This window comes from Apus apus, chromosome 2, assembly GCF_020740795.1.
Source record: "Apus apus isolate bApuApu2 chromosome 2, bApuApu2.pri.cur, whole genome shotgun sequence".
Taxonomy (NCBI): Eukaryota; Metazoa; Chordata; class Aves; order Apodiformes; family Apodidae; genus Apus; species Apus apus.
This window is the reverse complement of record NC_067283.1, coordinates 40,132,820-40,155,557: the sequence shown is the minus strand read 5'-3', so window position 1 is coordinate 40,155,557 and position 22,738 is coordinate 40,132,820. Positions and strand designations below refer to the sequence as shown.

Genomic DNA, 22,738 nt, shown 5'->3' with positions numbered 1-22,738 from the left:
CTGAAGTTAGTTTTCTGAGCTTTTGTCTGATTGACAGACTTTTCATAAGACCTAGATTTAAAAATGTAAGAGTTTTCAGAAACCCGCAAGCATGTGAACAAGTACTGGACTAACGTGAGACAAAACTGTTTCTGTTCACTTTGGGCCAAAGGAAATTGAAAATCCCAATGCCTTATGAACTTTCTTTCTCCTTTCAAAGCATTAGCAGCAGAGTGTTATTTAAGTTAGGATAGAAAGGGTGTCATTTCTACTGCTTGTATGCCATCTAACTTTAAAAAATCCTGTACACTTTCCACGTGAGCGTTGAAGAACTGGAGATTAACTGTTCCGATGTACTTTAAATTGAGCATGTGATACCAAGTCAAACTAAAAAAAAATTGAGCCTATTTTTAGAGTGCAAGTCCTAGGGCCAGCATCCCAGCAGGAGGAGCTGCAACGTGTCATCTGGCTTATCCCAGGCACAGCAATGGAAAACTCCCTCTGCTATAACAATTCATAAAGCAGATGAAAGCAAGCCATAAGAGCCTGGCAGCAGCAGAGGGAAATCCACGGCCTCATCTACTTATGCAGAGATCTTCCTAAACCGTCTTTGAGAGCTTACTGGTTTCCGAGTGCCTGCTTTCTATCTTCCAGGCCATCAGCACAAGGGCTGCTCTCCACAGAGAGGCCATCATGAGCTTTGGTCCTTTGCCTTCTGCAGAGGCACTTATCCTATGCAAGACCATCTCCAGTGAAGGTATCACCAGGAAAACAAACAAGTAAGTTTGCAGATACATAAAACGTAAGGAAGGTGCACAGTCTCACGTGCTTCCTCTAAGGGGAAGGACCAAATACAGGTCTCCACTGATACCACATCCTTCAGGCACTTTCAAGTTGCTGCAGTTCAGCCTTCCCAGAACTCTTGGGAACAATTTACTGCATTTCTCATGAACCTTGGCTACTGTAGATAACATTTTCAGGTTGGCCTGACAACCAAATAAGCCATGTTTAGCCTCAAGGCCCAGGACACTGGCAATTTGCTTGTTCCCAGACTGATATTTATCTCATCGACATTTCCCCATCCTTCAGATTCAACATCCCAAAATAAAGAAAAAAGCATTCAAAGGGAGAAAAAAAGACAGCAGACCACAAGTTGCCAGTAGAGAAAGCACAATGGCAATTAGGAGAAAGATGCATCAAAGACGCCTCGTGCCCCTGAACAAGAAAATGATCCAAATGAGGAATACGAAGCAGTGAACTGAGTGCATAAAGGAAGAATGGAAGCCCTGAAACAAAGCTTTTGAGGTCATGGGATTGGGGTCTCAGCAGTTATGTCTGCATGACCAAGCAAGCATGGCCTCAACCCTGTGTTTTGGAGAGCATGGATTGGGCAAGGACAGGCTACCTCCAGATTTCCCATCTGCTCTTACAGCAGCATTGCCCAGCACAGCATAAGGCAGAAAGAATAACCCAGGGTTCTGCCTGCCATGAAAGCAGCTGGGATACTACACTCAAGAGGAGGCAAAGGCTACCTGCAATGGCAGCACAAATGCGTAGAACCAGGGTGTTTATATGTATGATCCAGAATAATGCTGCAACTCCCCCATGGACAGCCCAAAACCAAAGTGAGGGGCAAGAAACAACGGAAAAAAGGCCATAGAAACAACCATATCGGTATTAAGAAGTGTCTTGCCTTTGTAAGAAATACCCACCCCAAACACCTTTTACTAGAAAACTGAAGAAAGCATGTGATGATCCCTAATAAATCCCAAAGGTGTGAAATACAAAAATGGGAGGTTCCACCTGTGTCAGTGCCACTAACTGTCCTTATAGAAGAGGCAGACCTCCAGGGGAGGTGGCACATGGCAGGACAGGCAGGGAAACCTGAGCTGCTAGGATCAACAGAGAGGGTTTAGCCGTTCCATGGGCTCTGATGAAACGTGCTGCCTTAAAGGGAGTGTTCCATCAAGTCTGACGACTTTGATAGAGCCACTGAACAGTAACACGTACTTCTCTGGAGTGCGCTGCAACTGTATGTAGAAATTAGACTGCATGTGCACTACACTTTTTACTGGCTCTAGTTACCTCTGAGTTTCACCTATAATGAAAGAAAAGTTACAAGGATTCTGTGCTGTTCAGCTGAATTTCTTCCACAGGACAAGATCAAGAGGTGTTCAGAAAAGTCCACTAATATCTAAATCGACACTTTTTCCCTTCTTAAAGCACGTTGCTTCAGAGCATGGTTGGGTGCCACAGTAAAAATTATTAGCATAACAACTTCAGAAGTGTCACAACTTTAATAAAACACCTTGTTCAGCAAAAACATAAGCCAGGCACACACATACTGTCGCTGAAGACTAGGACTGATAGATACAGACAAAGGCTGCAGAGAGCATGCGAGCCCTGGTAACTTCTGCTGGGATCTGTGTTGTCATAGAGACAGCAGAGAGCGATGAAAAGTTCACCACAGTAGCTATACCTTAGTGAATAAGTCTTAATGTAACATCCAGCTGAGGACATGTAATCAATCTCTGTATGAGCTTATTGAAGGAATTCCCTTTATGCTTACTCAGTCCTCAAGAGCCCAAAACGAGGGAAAAGGTCTTAAAATACATATATTTTACGACTTTTAAAGACAAGCCAAGGCTTAGTGCTTCTTTTGGATTGGGAGGGGGAAACATAACTTTATTTTGAAAAAGAAATTTTGTAAAACATTAAAAACTTTATAAAGATATTAAACAAATTCGAAAAAGGCATGAGAAGAGTAATTCTAAGCAGCTTAGCAAGATCAGCCACATTCAGTGGTGTCTTCCCGTTTCCCCAGACACCTCCCTCATGGAAGTGGCCACAGCCCTGGCATCTCACTGCTGCTCCTCTCCCGTCCAGTTCGATCACCTCATTCCCTTTTACGCTGCAAAACACAGGGCTTTTCCTGCTCTCTCTTCCATCTCCTTGCCTGTCTCCCAGCATCTCCCCCCGCAGTGGCATTCGACCCCTGGTTCATCTTCCCGCAAGGCAGCAGCACCCCTGACCCTCCCTAGGTCCCTGCTGTGGGCTCAGTCCCACCACTTGGGAGGTACAGGACACTGGAGTCAACAACAATCAGCACAGAAACAGTGCCATGGGATGTTTATTGGCTGGGGTCTTCAGTTCTTGGCTTACACAATTATGGGTCTTCTATGCAAGAAATGGGGGAAAAAAATTTGCAGCACTAGCATGTTATGGTTTAAAGTTACAGCTATTTGCCTCATAGCAGAAGAAAAAGAAAACCTCAGGATGCTAGTCATACTTTTCCCTAACATTTTAGGATATAAAGATCAGACTAATTACCAAACAGTCTTGAGTTGAGCAGGGTTCACCAATCACGCTCTGCTTGAGGAACTAGGAGAGAATGTACTTAGCTGCATCTTGAAAAGTGCCAATAAATTGTTCAGCTGGAGAGTTAACATAATAAAAAAAATCATTTTTAATGTTATTTTCTTTAGCAGTTTATTAATTGCTGCCTGAAATACTTTTCTGAAACACAACGAGCTGCAAATGAATTCATGGGCTATTAATCTGCTGTACATGGCACTGGAGGGAAAGCTCATTAGGTGAGTTGATGCAATTACTGCTATTACATAACCATCTTCACAGAACATAGAGTAAATTATGAATAATAACATTCAATCTAAGTTGCTCCTTTAAACATTAAAGCTGGCAAATGAAAGCAGGAGGAATGGCTAAAACACAATGGAGGAAGACCCCAAAAGGAGAAAAGAAAAGCGGATCTGCTTCTTAGAAGACACCAAACCGATGTGAAAAGCAAGAGATGTTTGTTTAACCATGGGAAACAAAGGGCAACAAGTGTGAACTCAGCTCTCTACAAGAGAATTTTAATTGTATACAAATAATTTTCAGCCATCCAGCATAACAAAGTGTGCATTATCTCTAGCAGAGGAAAGACTGGCACTAGAGCTCTGTGATTGTTGTAGCAGGAGGATGCTTCAAGTTGGCTTTGCTCTCATCTTGAAAGAATTTCCCCATCAGTGATAGCAAAAATTTGGTCTTAACTTTTAAAAGTTCCCAATGTCTCAGTCTGGAAAAATAAATACAAGCACTCCTATGTGATCAGCAACTAAAAAAACTACGTCAACCCAACCCAACGTAAATGAACAAAATGAAAAAAATCCCTGTGATCTGTACAGCCTAGGCACAGTTTCGCCACTATCTACATACTCAAATTCTTAGTTTCATTAGTATTTTCACAGTTTACATCTTTCACCTTCAAAGCACTTACAATGCAAGGTCTCCCAGCCCCTGTAAAAAGACTCCTAATTTTCACCTCTCAACTAGTCTAATCAGCTTGCAGTGTTTAGAGAGAAAAATTAGTCCCAGAACAGAATTCAGGGTTTTGTGATTTCCACTCTGATATTTAGCTCGTGCCTCTCGAGAAAGCAAGGCGAGTCAGGAGTCAGCAGGCGAGGCAACCACGCTGGAATTTTTGAAAAAAGCCCCCAGCCACTGTGTGGTATTTAGGCATCTAGTTAAAAATCTAGCCCGTAGCAAACCAGGAACAATTATTAAACTCACTGCTTTCTGCTGGCTAAAAAGAATAAAAACCCACTTGGTTGTGACTAAAAGCCTAAACAAAGATTTCATGCATTCTAATTATTCACTTTAAAATTACATCAGTGGAATCTGCATGAACTTCTCAAATGTAACTACACAGACTAGCTCCCCACTTAACCACTCATTGGAGACAGAATCGGGCTTCACTAAGGAGTCTGAAAGAGAATGAAACAGAAATATAAAATAAAAAATACAAACATGACAGTTCTTCAAGTTAATGCTTCCTGCTTGCCAATTTAAACCAGAATTAAAATAAGTAAATAAATTTATTCCTTTGTTCAGCAGCAGAATGTAATAATATGTTCTGAAAAGCATGAACATTAAAATATTGTAAGGCTTTGAAGTCTGTGACAGAGTAACAGACACTTCTGTGCAAGTTTAAAACAAAAAATAAATACGGAGCACAAAAACTGGATTCTCTCCACTTCATGGTAATTCCCTTGCATTCCCTCCCTCCAGGGAGGTTAATTGTAAGCAGATTTACAAATCTGAACATTGCTTCAGTGCACTAAAGCAATCTGGAACACTAATTCTGTGCCTTTATAAACATAATTTTGCTCTATTATCACTCACTGCAGATGAGGGTTATGCCAGTATGGGGGGCTTCTCTGCAGCACACCTCGGTATGTGGGCTGGGTGTGTGTCTGAGGGGACCCCAAAGATCATCAAGCCCAGTGACAGCCCTTGCAGCCTGCAGATTTCATAAAAGCGGATGGAAGAGCTGCTGGGCTAGGCCGAGCAGTTGTGGCAGAAGGAAGCTCCATCTTCTTCCCTCTTGTACCCTACAGCAAATCCAGCTTAGCTGTTCTTAAGGGCAGGCTGCACCTTACAAAGTGTACCGTTCCAGCACCCTGCTTGAAAGAGCCCGTTTACTGTGTGAGTTTTGCCCAGCTTCCCGCCTGTTCCTTGCATGGCGGCGGCAGCGCTGCTCGCCTGACCCCTCGCCAGCTCCTGAGGACCCAGCTCTGTGCATCCAGGCAACAGCCTGCTTCTTGTTGACACCTGGGGTCAGCCCAAGGATGGTGCTTCAACATCAGCTCAGAGATCACGTAATAGAAGGGCAAAGGTTAGTTTCCTAAGGCGCTCCGTCACATAATGAGCCACTGTCAGCCTTAGTAGCCTCCTCACTTCAGCAGCAGCGAAATAATAATAATAATAATAATAATAATAATAATAATAATAATAATAATAATAATAATAATAATAATAATAATAATAATAATAATAATAATAATAAAAATAAATCCTGTGCAATCAACATTTGTCTCTACGTGCTGATTAAAAAAATTAATATGCTGGAAGGGTAAGAAGGATAAACATGGGGATCAAGAGTTTCAGCTGCATCTACACGCTCCTGAACACCCACACATGAACTGATGTGGGATGGACACACAGAAATCCCTAAACTTGATGCCGTGCTGTTACACCGAGAGCAGCAGCTCAGGTTGCAGGGACACAGGCTCAGGAGTTTCTGTAGGAGGGGGATCTGACAGAAGACAGCAGGGTTTGATTTCAAGCTGTGTTTTGTCCTGTTGTAGGATGATAAGACAGTCATCACTAAGTCGTTTCCCCTCACACCCTTTGTCTCGGCTATTGAGAGCACAAACTTTTTGCAACAGAGACGGCACAAGGAAAGACAGTCCCTACACTAGTGAGATCCAGTTTCAGCGGGTCCCGCAGATACTATCGCAAGGCAAACAGCTCCACTCCTGCCCTGGAGGCAGTCTTGTTATTGACCTCTCTAGATCAGATCTGGGAACTAGCCATGGGGTCGAAGATAACTTTTTTTTTCCCCCTGAATGAACAAAACAACCTATAAAGAAATGCAAATTCGGTGCATTCCTTAATCATCTCACTTCATTCTCTTAAACAAGACAGAAGCATAGAAGAAACCTCAGTACCTCTTCTCTTCCAAAACACTGTACCTCCATTCTTAAAATCTTTCTTATCACACTGGCTAGGCTGCCAGTTCTCATACCTGATGTTTGTGCTTTTGATGGGCTTTTGAGCTCATTAAGCTCAAAAGCAGTCACATATGCAAGTACTCTTGCATGTCCTTTAAAGGCAGAAAAAATAAACACAGGACTGTAGTGTTTAAGCCCAGATTCTTCTGTATATTGAAATGCTGCATGTACTCCTCCTTAGCTCCTGGGAACAGACCTTGGGGTTCCTATTTGCAGCTGCTCACCAGGATTATGACTGGTTTGAACATTCCAGACTTGTTTCCCTATGAGATTTCTCTTGACACTCTTTTCTGTCCTTTGTTCGTGGCCTTTACATTACAAGGTAACAGAACTGTAAGAAGACAGAAAAACAAAATGTGAAGAAGATACTGGGGGAAAAGAAAAAACTCTGTCTGATAAGAAAAAAGCTCACTGACAAATGTGCCTTTGTTTACATAAACTTCTAAAGAAATGGAGCTGAAACCTGGAGACATGCATGAAAGAAGGTCAGGTAAGAAAACATCTTAAGATATTTTTTCAAGTATCTTAAGAGATTAAAAGCTCCTGTTTATGAAGGGATAACACAGAGTCACTTCAGACTTAGTTCTTAAACCCAGAAGACAAGACACACTGCCTTCAAACTGATGACATTTAAATAACTTCTGTATTCCTTTGCAAACACCTTCTACAGGAATGGAGCCAGAGGACATCCCTCACTTCTCCCCAGGATCCTCTGTTCTGCCTCCAACCTGCCATCCCCCTTTCAGTGCCTGTAGTGGTTTGAGATAAAGGCAACTGCCAAAGGGCAATTTCACTCAGTTCACCCAAAGAAACAGGCAGAGACAAACCTTAACTCTTGCTGGCAAAGATCCAGCTATCCTTTGGGAGAAAACAATCCATCACCTGAAAGGCCGTAAGTCTTTATACTTCACCCGAAGTGACTTGGTTAACATGTCAGAAATACTGCTGAGATTTCCAAAACCTACTCTGATGTGACGTTACAGCATTTAATAAGATTACTACTTCACGTCAGCAATAAACTCCTTAAGAATTCAAGACCAACAAGCCCTCAGGTGATAAAAAGTGTTTTTCCTTCATGTCCAAAATGCATCATACTGTTTTTATGAAAGAAAAAAAACTTAATGTGCACATTCATATATGCCATCAAATACCTATCAGTAAAATCCTCCTCATTCAATCTTACACCTTGGTGCAACTTTGTATTTAGCCTGCCTTCCTTCTCCTTTACTCCTGATGGTCTTCACTCCAGTAAATCTATACATAAGTATAGGTAAGTGCACCTCAGGCACATGAGAAAACTAGAGAACCCAAAAAAGCCAGTGAAATAATGGAAATCCTAAGACCTCCTTGCTCTCCCCCCCTCAGTTGCTTGAAACTTGATGTTGGCCCTTTTCAATAACCACAATTTCAGAGTTCCATGAAAAGGAGTTGAAAACACTGTAAAGTGCTCTTAAAGATGTATCCAGTTCTTTCTCTGCTCCTCAACACTTTTCCTCTGAGAGGAAATGAAGGAGAGGGTGAGAAAGAAAAAATAAAAGGAGGTGCAATGAGGAAGGACCAGTGTGACTTTGGGACCTCTTCAGCTCCTGCCCAAGTATAGAGAAGGCAACTACTGGAAAGTCCCATGCCATTCAGGAAGAAGAAATGCTGAGGATGAGAACTGATTTAAGTCACAGTTCAGTCATAAATGTAATTATTTTTTTTTCGCTGATCTTAAAAGTCTCTCCAAGGAACTCCTGTGGGTGAATTAAATTAAAGAAGTGGTGTTGGGCATTTTCTCCCCCTCTCTTATGCACACACTGCAAATTTCTGTAGTGTTTATTGTTGGAATTGACCTGAAATCAGGAACATCACCCATAGAGGTAAAAAACCTCAACAATCAAACAATTCGTTACACCAAAGATTACTACTTTTTTTTTGTTTTTTTTTTTTGTTACTGCAATCACTCCAGTAAAAAATGAGACAGTTTTAAAAGCATTATCCCTTTGAGATTTGAGACTGGCTTTTTAAGCTAAATTCTCATGCTTGACAGGGATACCAATAAACTGGAAAAAGAGAAAAATCACATATTTCTACTTTAATATTTTAAAATGCTAATTTAAAGGGCAAACCAGAGATTTCTAAAAAGGAAAGGAAAATCCTTTGGGTTTTCTGTACACTTGGCAGCACTTTTACACAGTCAGGTTTACTGGCTTTGCAGGCTGAGAAGAGGATTTGCCAGTTTGTTTTGCCCTTCAGAGAAGCTTGAACCGAGACTCAAGGTCATTGTACCACCAGCTTTGTAAAATGGCACAAACTGGTGCTACCACTAACAAAAGAACCTCTGGCACGAGCACCTGCACTGGCATGAGGGAGAAGGTGCAAGGCTAAAGAAGGCTGCTGCCTGCTGCACCACCGGGAAGGCCTTAGGAAATGGCAGCCTGGCCTGACACCAAGCTCACCAAAGCCATGAGCTGGTCTGCAGGGCAGAGGGAGGACTGGAACTGAGCCTAAGAAGCCAGTGCTTGTTCCCTGTATGCCCTTGACCCAAGAAGCCATTTCTAGAGCAGAAGGGAGATAATCCAATCTTAAAGTTAACTGTGCTTTTGTTCTTCTAGGAAACCTGGTGAAATAACCCACTTGGGAGAAATAACCCACTTCTCACATCCACACAGGGCAGCCATGTCACACAGGCAGCACGTTGCACTAAAAGTTCTTAAATGATGATGGCATTTAGGCTGCAAAGTTAGGAACTCAGAAGTTTCTGAAGAACAGGTCTGAAGCTGTGTGTAAAATTAATTGTCCTTTCTGTGCATGTGAATGCAGATACTGGCTTCAATCACATAATCGCATATTTTTCTTCCCTTGGGACTACCATATATACGTAGGCTATGACCAACAATAAATTGTTTCTGAAGACAACTTACATTCTTTGGACATTCCCACTTCAAAGCACTTCTGTAGTCTGCAGTACTGGCAGCGATTTCTGGTAACTTTATTGATAACACAGTTTTTATCTCTATGACATGTGTAAACCATGTTCTTCTGGATACTCCTGCGGAAAAAGCCCTGAAATCAAGAAAAGAAAAAAAAAGTCAAAAAAACTTTTGAGCTTCCCATAACCCTTAAGAGTCAGGCACCAACGTTGCTTGAAAATAACTAAATAAAGCCAAAGTTATGGCTGGAGTATGACATCTTTAAAGACTCAGTCTTCTTATAATTTACTACTGTTTTTATGCAACATAAGACTCATCTCTTAAATAAAAGCTAATTAAATAAGGCCAAAATAAACAAAACTAGAACTAGAAACAGCATTCAGGAAATAAGTCCTAGATTTTAGAAGAAGCTCAAATAAAAATGGTTTCAGCTTATGGATGTAGTAATGTGTTGGGTAAACATCAGCTTTCCTAACATCCACTTGGAAGTCAAGCACTCATCCAACAACCAATAGCCTCTCTCAGCCTAAAGGTCCTGTCTATTTTTGTTACAGCAGAGTTTCTCTAGTTCGAAGGCTGCATGTAAAATGAGAAACAAATTTGAAACCCAGGTCTCTTAGCTGCTGGAACTCCTACAGCAGTTAATGAGTCTTCTGCAGGTGGAAGAGTTCCAGCATCAGGTTATTGAGTTTTGAACTTGTAAAAGTTGCCAATTACAGCATTTTTTTCTTATTCAGATACAGCTGTGAAAATAATCAAGTAATTAGAATGATCTTGAACAGAAATTGAAGAGAACTAGAGGTCTGGTTTCTACTTAAGGAACACCATTTGACCGGACTCCTCCTTCGGCAAGTAAAAGACAGAAAAGCAGCCATAAATGGCAAGGTTAGCTGGCATGGAAAAAAAGGCAAAAAACAAGTTAATTCTTTATCTGCACTAAATCCCAAGCTTTAGATAATATCATATAATAATGAAGAAAAAAAAAGAGGATTACTTTCAGCATTTTAGAGCTCAACCCACAGATATTCAGCGAAAGTATTTTTGCAACAGACATTTGGAAATTTGACAGCACTATTTAACCTTCTCACTCAGATTTTAAAAATCGTTTCAGCAAGCACCAGGGTCAAATTTCAGTCAACATCATAGCATTATGGAAGAATAGTTAGCAATTTAAAATTTGTTGGAGGGCTTAAGAGGTTAAAACTCTTTAACCAGCCACATGTTTACACCCTACAGGGAAGCGGTAAACTTGATGCTGCAAAGGTATCTCTGTGCCCACAATGCATTTGTCCAAAGATGCAATCGTGGTAAGCTATAAAATAGGCTCTCCTAGAAGCACTCACCAAGATATGCAAGTAGTTCAAAAACCAAATGCCCTATTGTTCACAGTTAACTGGGAGAGTTTCTGGCCATATGATCAGGGTGTGGTAGGGCACACACAGTCAGTAAGGGCTGGTCATGAATTCCTTGCACACCCAACATGCTATGGATGCTAATGTTATGAAAATACCTCAGATTCACTCAGAACTTAAAAATGCCTCCTTAATCACTTAACCACTGGCAATAGTATTCTTCAGCCCTTGCACAGGCAAGCTTCATCCTGGGGTTAGGTCCTCTGATTTAAAAGATATTTAATACTATCACCAAAGAGGTAAATAAAAACTCTTCACTTCCTACTTTTCCTTAAGCTACTGGACACAGAAGAAAAATGTAAAGTTATTTGTTTAGGCTATTAAAACCTTTTAAGTTATCAACAAACTGTTGTTTTATATTCCACATTTTGATCATCAAATCTTTTCAATAGAAAGTATGTGAAGCGTGTGTATGTTTGTTTACTTACTACTTTCTTCCTTTGATATTCCCCTAATTGCGATGCCTAGCTCTGCAATAATTGCCAAAGATGCTAACTGGAACTGTGAGAAGTCTATGGCATCTATTTGGTTTAATTTAACAGAGAGAAGGTGTGAGCTGTGCTGGTTCAAGGGTCTCTATACAGCTTATTTGATCACCACTTTTTAGTTGGGAAGAGGTAGAGGAAGCCAAGACTGGTAGCTTCCCCTGCAGCCACCCCAGCTTAATCCAGTGTTTGTGTTAATCAACACACACACCCACCAATGGAGTAACTCTCCTACCCCCAGCCTGACAGGGCAGGAAACAAAATGGCCCAAATGAACAAAAATAACCCTCTCCTGTAGCAACTGCCTCACCACAGTGAACACCACCTGAAATGAAATACAAGCTTCCAAAGTGTCACCCAATACAGAGAAAAGGGGAGACAGCACCCTCCAAATACACCTGTACTTCACCAAAATATAACCAGCAGCTAATGGTGCCCAGCAATGGATCAATTCTGATATTTAGACACAGCTTCTGCACCCTGTTAGCCTAGGTTTTAGATACAGGCAACCAGGAAGGAAAGCAGAGGAGCTGACCAGTCCAACAGAAAAAAGGTAATCCGACTTCTGCAGACAGCAAGTATAAAGCATTCATGAACTCGTTACTAATATAAAAGGCTTAAGAAGAATAAACTCAGAAAAAGCAGATCTCCGGGTTGAAATAAAGACAGTTTCTTCAGCAGCCTAACCTCCCCAGGCAATGTCTTACACAGAATGAAAGATATAGACAAGGGTATTAATTGTGGAAGCTTAGACTGTTGTTTTACAAATTACTTTTTAACACCTGTAATTTGATTTTCTTCCTAGACTTACTCACAAAACAGAAAGAAAAATGAACTTGTTTACGTAAAATGTTAGAGTGAAAAAAAGCATAATGTGGTCCTGCTCAAAACTAAGGATTTTTTTATTAACAGCACGCTAGTGCCCTCTCCCCAAGTACTCTTTTCTAATACTGGGATACCATTTCTACTAAGATCTGTGGCAATCTCATTTAGAAAATTCAGCAATACATCACTTAAACTATTCCCTCTGGATAGGCACTAAGAAAAATGCACAGATAGGAAATACTACTTAATTTCTTTGCATACAACCCCCAAACCAAACCCACCTCGGGGGGAGTGACGGGTTCAAGCCCCAGTGGGCGCAAAGCACTTACTGGGTGCTGGGGGTTGGTTCCCCACCTGTGCCCACAAGCCTCACACTGTGTAGCCACTCATTTCAGGAGGCACTGCCAGCAGGGTCATACCCAGAAACACTTCCCACATCTGACACTAGAATAAAAACTATAGACAGTGTCCTGCATTTATCCCTCTGCAGATGTTTGGACCTCCCCTGCTTTGGTTACCAGCAGCAGCTCAGTAGCAAGAGAAAACCCTGCAGGACTTGGAGATGGGCAGAAAGTGTTTGCTGCCTGGTTAAAAAGCACACTTAAACCATTTCAAGGCTGTGTTCCAGATAGCACAGGTATAACACACTGGCCTGTTCACTGTAAATAGCAAAAGTTAGAAGCAAGGCTAAGTTTTCCTCCAAGTGCTTTTTGTCAAATGACTTCCATCTGATCTCAAAACCCCAAGGGTTTCTTCAAAAATCAAGAAAATACAAATGTGACCTAACCTGAAGAAGTTGTCTGAAACTTCAGAGACAGCAAACCACCAGTGCTTATAAATGAATCAACTTCAAGCACTCACTGGCTCTCCGAAAACAAAGCTACTATTTACTGTAATACATTAACCTCAAAAGGAGTCTGTTTGGCTGAATATTTACATGAGCAATTTTGTATGCAAATATTTTAGCATCCCGTCCAAATTATCACCCTGTGATGGGAAATGAGACACTCTTGTGCCAAAAACAAGCACAAATTATTCTTTCTTTGAAAACTGAAAATGCTTTATGAATATATTAAAATAATAATTCTATGAGACATAAAGCATTACTGTCATACATAATCGTTTAATAGCACCTACAAAGTACTTGAGTTTGAAGGAGAGGAACCTACTGAAGACTTATCAGGAACAGTGATTTGCTCTAATATTCCTTTTATCCACAACTTTTGAAAGGAACACAGACCTTGTGTTTGTATTTCAGCAAAGACAAAGCTTTGCAGAAATCACACTTAGGAATTAATTCCGTCCTCCTGAGCAGCTTTTATCAGCCTCCTTTACACAAAGCATTTTGGACAAACATTTCAATTTTTAATCTCATCTTTTTTGCACGCCACGCTCCTTCCAGGCCCACCAATCTTGTTATCTTAATGGATGACAGATAGAGTATCACTCTGACCATGCCACATTAGGCGTCCTCATTTACCGAGTGCAAGGAAAAAATGCTGAGTATAAATTATTCAGAAATCTATTGTATCAGTGTGTGTTCTCTGAGCATCGGCCACTGGCAGAGCAGACAGATTATTTTTCACTTTTAATTGTGTTGATATCTTATCTGCTACTCTGAAAGCAGAGAGTGATACGTGAAACCGTATGTATTAAGCAGCAAATAAACCCAGTTTACTAGGTCTGTTGCTTAGAACTAAATAACCTATTTAGTCTAACTTCAACACCATGCCAAAAAACCCCACCTCATTTCACTCTCTGCTTATTTTTGTAGTATCTGCCTAGTAGTGCATCAAAATGAGACACATCAGTACAGAGCAGCAGTGCTCTGTATTAACTACTTCAGTAATATTTTGAATGCCATTATGCCACTGTTTATCCGAATACAAAGGAGGTCATTAAGGGTGAGCCCTCAAGATAATGTAAGTATTTAAACTTTTGAAGTCTTACTGAATTGTTAGCATGAGCTGCTACCCTTACATATTTGATAGGGAACCTATACAATCCCCTCTCCTTCACTGTCCAGTCGATTTTGGCAAGTCAATTTAGAGCTCAAGTGATGCACATCACATGGAGAGAGATGGATCAATTGATCCCAACAACATCTTAAAAATATTTTGCCCGCAGATGCAGTGGGCTTACAAGTTGAAAACTTGCACTGCAAGCCAGGGACAGGGTAATAAGCAGAGAAGGGCTATTGCGAGCTCAATCTGTTTGAACAGCCTGCTCGGTTCATCTTGTTCAGCTTTGATTACCCCCAAATACAGGCAGCCAACTATGACTCCTGCAGATTTAGAGGCCATTCTTGGGTAAATTTGCAAAATAAGCGTCTGAGTGAAGCATATTGCTACTCTATGTTAAAAGAAACAAAGGAGTAGGAAGGACTTCCCTATAGTACAGTTTATCAGTATAAACTCTGACTGATCTCTGAAGGGAAAGAGAAAAACCACTAACAGAAAAGAAAATTCAGCTGACACCATACCTGAAACCTCTGTCGTTAGGTGTATTCTGAAATAGGGGGTGTAGAACTAGGTACCTTTATTTACAAAACCGATCTGTTTGTGATGCAAAGCCCCTTTTCAATCTCTTTATTTTAGCCATTCAAGTTATTCTCTATCCTTGCTAAACCCTGTAAAATGTATGTAAGGACGCCATTCCTGCTCTCTTGAGCATCAACAGAGACATTTAAGGTCTCACTCAGTATTGAGATCTGCATAAAATGACTTTGCTCTGTGTCCATGGAATTGCCCAGTTACATTTGTGAACTGAATGTGGTTTGCAATATTTTCATTGCAGGTGGCAGCAGTCGAGAAACAAAAAACCTCTTTTTCACAAATCCTAGTAGGATCAGTAGTCAGGTTAGGGCAGAGGGACACGATTTTTACTTGTGAACCAGGAATATTTGTTCTGAAAGGCCTTGATAACATGCAATTCCACAACTGAAGTTGCATAGAAAGGCTTATAAAAGACTTAAAAACCTCAGCATATGCTGTTAAGGGATTCTGTATAGTACAAAAGACACTGTAAAATGGCTGCAGCCAGAACATGAGACCTCACAAGCAATGAAAGCTGCCAAAGCAGCTATCTAAAAGGAAGCTAAAATAAGCGTATTCCCAGTTGCACAGCACTTTTCCGGGATGTCTGCACTATCACGCTTTGGAAGTCACAGCTTGCAGAATAAACAAATTAATTGTCTGACATTGTGGCTGGAAACCACTGCCGGCACAAAATGGAAGCAGCTACAACAATAAGGAGAGGAAGGCTCGCTGCCAGGAAGCAGGGAAATTGCGCTGATGATGTATGTCAGGGCAGGACAGGCAGATCTTTGCAAAAACAAATGAATAAACATCGTTAAATGTCAATAGCTTGTAGCAAGCACCTAGAGATGCCAAGAGCCCAGCAGCAGAGCAGCTGGGCACCAGCCTGCCCTGGGATGTGAGCTGGGTTTGTCCATCATTGCAGGAATTTCCAGCAGAAACTCTCAGCTCGGCATCCACGTTTCATCTCATCTAGCCATTTATTCTTTACGTGAAGAGTAGCTGTAATATTCCATGGCTGAAGAAAATTTGCTATTGAAACCAGGGTGGTGTGGGGGGTTTTTTTGTGTGTTTTTTCGTTGTTTTAAATTGAAAGAACCAAAAACACTTCATAAAAATAAGAAGGTGTTACCCCATGTCTCTCATAGGGGAATACAGACCTGTGGACCTAAGAGCAACCCACAAAGCGGAAAAAAAAAGGCCAATTCTTTTACAATTATTTTTACATAAATGGAAAAGCTTAAGGGCTTTCTTAAAAGAAGAAAAAAGCCCAGATGACAGGGACAGGCAGATGAGGAATGTGCCACCCCTCCCCAGACTACCAAAATGGGAAGGCTTATCCGCAACCGCAAGAAATTCTCTAGCAAAGACAGGGCAGGCCACACTTGATAAATCCTTCAAAGGTGAAAAAAGTCTTGTGGGCCCCAGAGAGCAAGAAAAACCCAGTGGTTCTGGTGACAGAGCTTGAAGGAAATTATTAACTGGGCTACTAATACTGTTAGCTACTGGTGAGGCTGGATATGAACCCCATTTTCCTTGGTGTCCCACACCAACACATTTTCTGATTGTACAAAGGCCTGATGTGAAAAACATGCCTAAACTGTTGAAACATTGATTTTTTAATTTTTTTTTAATTTTTTTTTTTTTCTGGGGAGTTTGAAATACTTCCTCTGGCCAGCTGGAAGACAGGCAGCTACTGATGAAACGGAAGATGCATTCATTCGGCTGCAAATCTGCAGCAACCAAATTTCTCCAGTGAAGGTACTACAGCTTCCCCAACACTACGCATGGATTTCTCCACAATTTCGATTTTCACTGAACTCCTGACCTTTTTAGCAACCATGTCAAATTCTCCAGACAGAACAGTCATCACCTTGAAACAATATGTGAGGGAAAAGAACGGATGAGATTTTCTGCTTCTCCACTTCAGTAATTTAAACAGAGAGGAAGGCACTCGTATGCACTTCCATCTGCTTTTTTCAAATTAAAAAAAAAAAAAAAAAAAAAAAAAAGGAGATGAAATGTATACAATTAAAAAGTTACAGTTAACTTCCTCTCTGCAATGTCTGTAGGATGATTTTTGGCCTGCTAGGAAACTCCAGATGGGAAGAGTAATGAATATAATTTAATATGAATAAAAGGAGATCAAAGAAATGCTTTTCCGAGTTGCAGTGCACTGAGCTATTTCACACAGTTTAATGGAGAACTCAGGAATGAATTATTGCATTTTGCTATTTTTTTATATTTTTGTTTATGCAAATCAATTTCCTTTAACCTAATTAGTGGAAGACCAGACCTATAACCCAATAAAACCATAAAATGTCACGAGGACAGCCCATACACTTATCCAAAAGGCTCTGTGTTGTTAACTGCTCATCGTTTTTTTCCTCTCTTCCCCTCCAGTGCCTCAGGATTTATACCACCAATTAAGACAATAATGAGTGCCCCAGGTTGACCTCCCAGGAGCAAGAATTAATTAAGCACAGTATTTCTTCGTAAAGAATGACACTTTTCCAAACCATTTACGTAGCTGCTCTCTTGCATGGAAGAAAAGTATCAGGGAAGACTTTCCAAATTGTTATCCCCCACATTTTTGGTTTACAGCCTTAATTTGGGTCTCCAGTTTTATGCACTGGGTTTTTGGGTAGCCAGAGCAGGGGGACCATCCTCCAAGGACTGTATCACAATTTTACTACACATACACGGGACTTTTTTGCACACAGCTACAAAGGAAGGACACTAAGCAACAGCTACTCTAACAAAGTAGTAAACCTCCTAGTAAAAACAAACAAAAAAATCCCCACCAGGCTATACCCATGTGGTGACATGCAGATTCCTGCAGCAGGCAGGACAAGGAAAAGACTCATGTTAGCTATGCAATTACTAACCTGCAATTACTTGCAGGAGTATCTCAAATTAGCCTCTCCATTTAGCCGCTGGCAGAGATGGAAATACACGAAGAAGAAAGGGCAAGCTCAAACACAATCCTACATGGGAGAAAGAAGGTATGTGCATGCTCCAAGGAAATTCCCTGCACATGCAGGCTTTGCATACTCCTGCCCTCCCAGCCTTCACCAAGAAGGCTCACAGAGTTCCCGCACATATTTGGCTCCACAGTTATTTACCAGAAAAGACACGGGGACTCTCATTAATTGTCAGGCAATATAAAAATCCCTCATTTCTGCACCATCTGAAATTTATAGAGGCGCTAGTTTCTAACCCACTATCAGCAACCAAATGTTTACAGCTCAGCTGAAGTAATAATGCAAACTATGCCACAAATATTTATATATGCCTGCAAGCTGGCTGAAGCACAATTCCCCTTGCTTGAGCTGAGAGGTTCACACAGTTTGTGTGCACAGCCAGCTCCATCCCCTCCCAAACCACCCCACAGCGCCAATGCAACACCCCAGCCTGAGCCCAGCTGGGTGCCTGTGGGTTCTGGACCTGCACCCACTTGCCAGGATGGCCAGCAAAGATCTCACTCTGGCTGTGCCATGACACAGATTCAAGATCCAGGTTTCTATTCTCTTTGTCCGACCTGAGAGGAGTTTTAAAATGTACCCGGTCCACAGCGGAGAAGTTTCTGAGGGGGGATGAAGTGACATACAAAAACAATGCAGAAAGCAAACAAAAATATACAGAAGAAATACCATGGACATAAACATGCCAAAATAAACCAGATGTCTTGAACATTATGCTTCCTGGTACTTTTTTCAGGCATCTGAATGGCTCATCAACACGTTTATTATGTCCTCACAATTGCTTTTTTGCTCTTAGTTTTGACAATTGATCTCTGAACAAATCTCTTGAAATCTATCAAGTAATACCTTGTACTCACTACTTTATGCTATACTTTCATTACTCCACATTCAGCAACAAAGAAGCTGCTAACACAGAACTACCCACTACAACCTAATAAAATGCAGAGTTTAGTGAAACTCAGATGCCTGGAGACTGGAAAACAGAGTTCAAGTAAACACGCAGAAATATTTAAGTCTGGCTCTCCGGTACTGGCAGTAGTCAAGGAAAATTACCTTTCCACACTGCAGCTGAAACTCATTATGGAAGGTGACAGCAGAGGGATGAGTTGGAGCTGGACCAGCTTGGCAAAACCACCATTTTTAAAAGTGAGATGGTGACCATACCCTTCTGACCAGTTCCTGTACACAGTCAAAACGCACACAGTCAAAATGGTCTTGACAACATGGAAAAAAAGGCTCAGGAAGGTGGATGCAATGCAGTTTGTGCCAGTGCAAGGGATGAGCAACTGCACAAACAGAGCCAATGGAATCAACTGAGTAGTTACTCCAAGCAATAAGGATTCTTCAGGTAAAGCTAATCAGACATATGTATCTCATTGCAAACACCAACACAAATCATGCTGACATGTTGAAATAGCATCACAGCTTACAGGACAAATGCAGCACTGCCTCCACCTTGCCCAGTGTTGGGCACCACTGCTCTCTCTTCCCCAAGCCATAGGGAAGCAAGGGGGAGTCCAGGACTGGTCAACTCTCACGATGAGAAAACACGACCTTTCAGAGAAGAGTGAATAAACTGGGGCTGATTAATCTAACACAGGAAAATTTTAGCAAGATGTTTTCCTGTTTTCTCCCTCCCCTGCCAGTCTTTAATCAATGGCCAGATTCAAGTGCAGAGCTCATGTAATCACAAGACGATCATTCTTTCAGTTTACGAAAATCACATGGACTTGGGGTAAGATAAGAGATCTTTCTAGTTAGCTCATCCATTTGGCTCCTGAGTGCTGTGCTTCCCTGTCTCTTGTTCACTTAACACTCCTTTATTCTCGCCTTTCAAAAAAATACGTAGTTTTCACTTTTGTTTCTGTACATGTAGCAGTTGCTGGTCATCACTGTGAATAAATGTGGACTGGTAAAGGTAATGATTTCCATATTTTTATCTTAGGTGTGCATGGTTCCAAAGCAAGCCAAGCACCCCGGAGACAGGAAGGACCTCTTCCCTGTTGAGAAGATTCATCTGGAGAGCAGCCAGCCAGGACACTCATGGGAGGAGTGAACAGTAGCCCATCGGTGTGGCTGCACCACAGCCATAAATCTCTGCTTCCCCTCATGAGCGCCTGGGAGGAGGGAGAGGGAACGGGACGCAGCTGACAGTAATGGGTCCCATTAAAGTGTCACTTTCAAAGAAACTCTAAGACGGGAACAAACTTGCTCTGTAAGCATTTGATCAGTCTCCCTGCTGGCAGGCAACGGCAGATCCTGCTCACGGGCTGCTGGCTCTCCCCTCCCATGCTGCAAGGGTCCCCAGCAGTCACTGAGGTTTGCTATAGCTGGAGTCAAATCTCTGGCTGCCTTTACAGCCAACCTAATCTACATTTTTTGGCACTACTTGTGACTGCCGTCTCACCTTGTAATATATGTATCCGTTATTCTAGACAAGGGATCCAGAAACAATACACCTTTTTCCCTTTAAATATAGGTATTATGACACAGGTTTTATTGCACAGTAACTTTTCCCACTAAAATAAATTAAATGATAAATTTTAAGCATGGCCATGTGAAAACATAAGGGACTTAATACACAATAATGCCTTTCTACTTCTCAGCTGTCTCCTGAATTAAGCTGTGGAAATTGTGAGGACTCCTGCATATTATCAAAAGGAAGAACAATTTATGAGTAGGGACCCTGAGTATTTGGCAGACCAGGTCTAATAGCATACCAGTTACCATACTAATATATCAAAACTAACAATTACAGAATTGAATGCATGGCTTCTTTAACACTACAAGAAGTTTTTATATGTGGAGTGCTCAGGCTTTACAGAAATCACACCTAGAGGTGTCTGCTGTATATGGAAAGTTCCTCTGAAATAATCAGAATAAAATAGGAAAAAGGACACAACACATATGTCCTTTACATGGAACTCAAGAAACAAGGTATCCATACTAAAAGACCTAAAGCAAAATCCATCTGCAAAGAAGGAAAGATAGGCACATGGGTAGATCCTTAACATTGGCAATTTCTCATTTTTGGAATAGCTACTCAAAAATGGAAAAGTTTATTTAACAAGGTTTTTGTTTTGTCTTACAGGTAGAAGAAAAAACAGAATGTACACAATAAACAAATTGAAGACATAATCTGTAAAGCTGACTCTATTGGAAATACCGGATCTTGGAAAATTACATCCAATTGCCTTTCCTGCTATAGCAAAAGTCTGAAATTTCACGAAGGGCAGCTCTGCAAAGCTGAACAGCTCTTGGATCCATCCTGCAAATTCAATTGCACTCCACTTCCAGAAGAAGCTAAAGAAAATTCCCCTTTAGGAAATTTCCTCAAAGGAACACTTCATTTGGGATTAGAAAGAACCTGTTTCCATTAGCAGGTCAGTCAGTAAGTGGGGAGAGCAATGGAAGGTCACTTTCTGAGGCCAACCAGAGTATTTCTGCAAATTGGGAAACTGACCACTTAAGGACTGGGTAATGCTTTACGGTAACAGTGCAGATAATACAGGTAGGAGTATCTTTTAAAATAAATTAACATAATTAGCAAACAAAGAACATCTGAATATCTACTTAATGTGTAGATAAACATAATTACATACTGCATAATTCCATTTTGTACCCTTATGAAACCCCTTAATTTCAGATTTACTTCTCCAAGATGGCCAGTAACAAAGTTTTTAAGTTCTTGTACAGAAAAATGCAAACTACAACTTAAAAAGATGCCTAACGCAAGCAGAACAGGGACTGCAACCATCCCACCAGCAACAAAGTCAGTGCTCAGCCAGAAACACACTCAACAAACTATTCTATTCTCCTGTTTCTTCCAGGAAAAAACCACACACTTTGTGGTACAGTCCAGCAAGCTAGCCTAAATCTAAATTAAACAGACCAAGTAGTTATGTATCCTTCTCTATCAATGTCTTATTACACAGTTTCTAAAAGGTTCCAGTGTTAGAAAATGAAAACTAGTTCATTGTAATTTTACACATCTGTAATTGCAGTTCAGTAAGCATAAATACATTTGGCATAGTGTAAAGCAAAAAAGGTAGGCTGTTACTGTTCTGAATACTGAAAGTCTCAGAGTATTTAATTCTGAGATGTTTGGTCAGATATCCCAGTTTCCTTATCTGCCGAACTACCCCTGCAAACAATACTTCTAAAGATAATATTATAAAATATTGTATTAAACCTGGTGGAAAGCAGCATTTTTTTCCTACCCTGTAACATTATGGGTGTGCACAGGACAGCTTGTACTCAACACATGGCCCTTAAACTAATGGAGAGTTATTAAACAGATTGAAAATATGAGAACAAAATGAAATGCTTTCCCCCCCACCTCTTCTGAAGAAAATTGCAAAAGTAAATTCCATTAGAACATACATACAGGAAAATAAAAACACACTCCGCATTCACTACATGCAAACTGGGGACTTCTCAGGAGGCAAAAGTATCACCCTCAACCACAGCCCACCTGCTTCTGACATCTCTGGTCAGTATGTCACAAGGTCATTTGCATAGTCATCACTTTTACATGTATATATCATTTGGTTAATTCTGTTGAAGTTGTTGCAAACCATGTGCACCTTCCTGATATGCTGTGAATCTCTGCTCTCTCAGCCATCTGCTAGTAAGCCATAGCAGCTATGGGCAGGTGAAAGCTGGATAGAAATGTCTATTTAATAACAACAACAATAATGAAAAAAACTGCAGCTGTTATGGTCTGATTATTGGCCAAAGACCCTAAAAAGATATGCAAGGTCAGGAGATATGAATACTACATCTGTATTAGTAAATACTCTTGGGAACAGTCATGGGCACTATGGCTGGCTGACATATGTTGGGGAAGCCCACATCTACATTAGTTAACTCCTTTGGCTTCCCAAAAGGGATGGCTGCATCCAAAATGACCACAGGAGAGGGCTGCATGCAGGAGAAGCATTAGCCAGTGCAGCCAGAAACCTTCCAGATACACAGCACAGCAAAGCAGCACCCCAAAATGTGGCTGGTCACTGATGCACATACT

General features: G+C 41.0%; 1 protein-coding gene across 4 annotated transcripts in view; it reads right to left on the bottom strand.

Moving 5' to 3' along the window:
* The window catches only part of RARB (retinoic acid receptor beta), a 196,281-nt gene that overhangs the window by 37,896 nt on the left and 135,647 nt on the right, over positions 1 to 22,738 (bottom strand). For all 4 annotated transcript variants that reach the window (XM_051609292.1, XM_051609295.1, XM_051609296.1 and 1 more), the window contains exon 3: positions 9,461 to 9,602. In XM_051609292.1, coding sequence (XP_051465252.1) covers positions 9,461 to 9,602 — 142 coding nt within the window. The remainder of the gene's footprint in view (positions 1 to 9,460; positions 9,603 to 22,738) is intronic.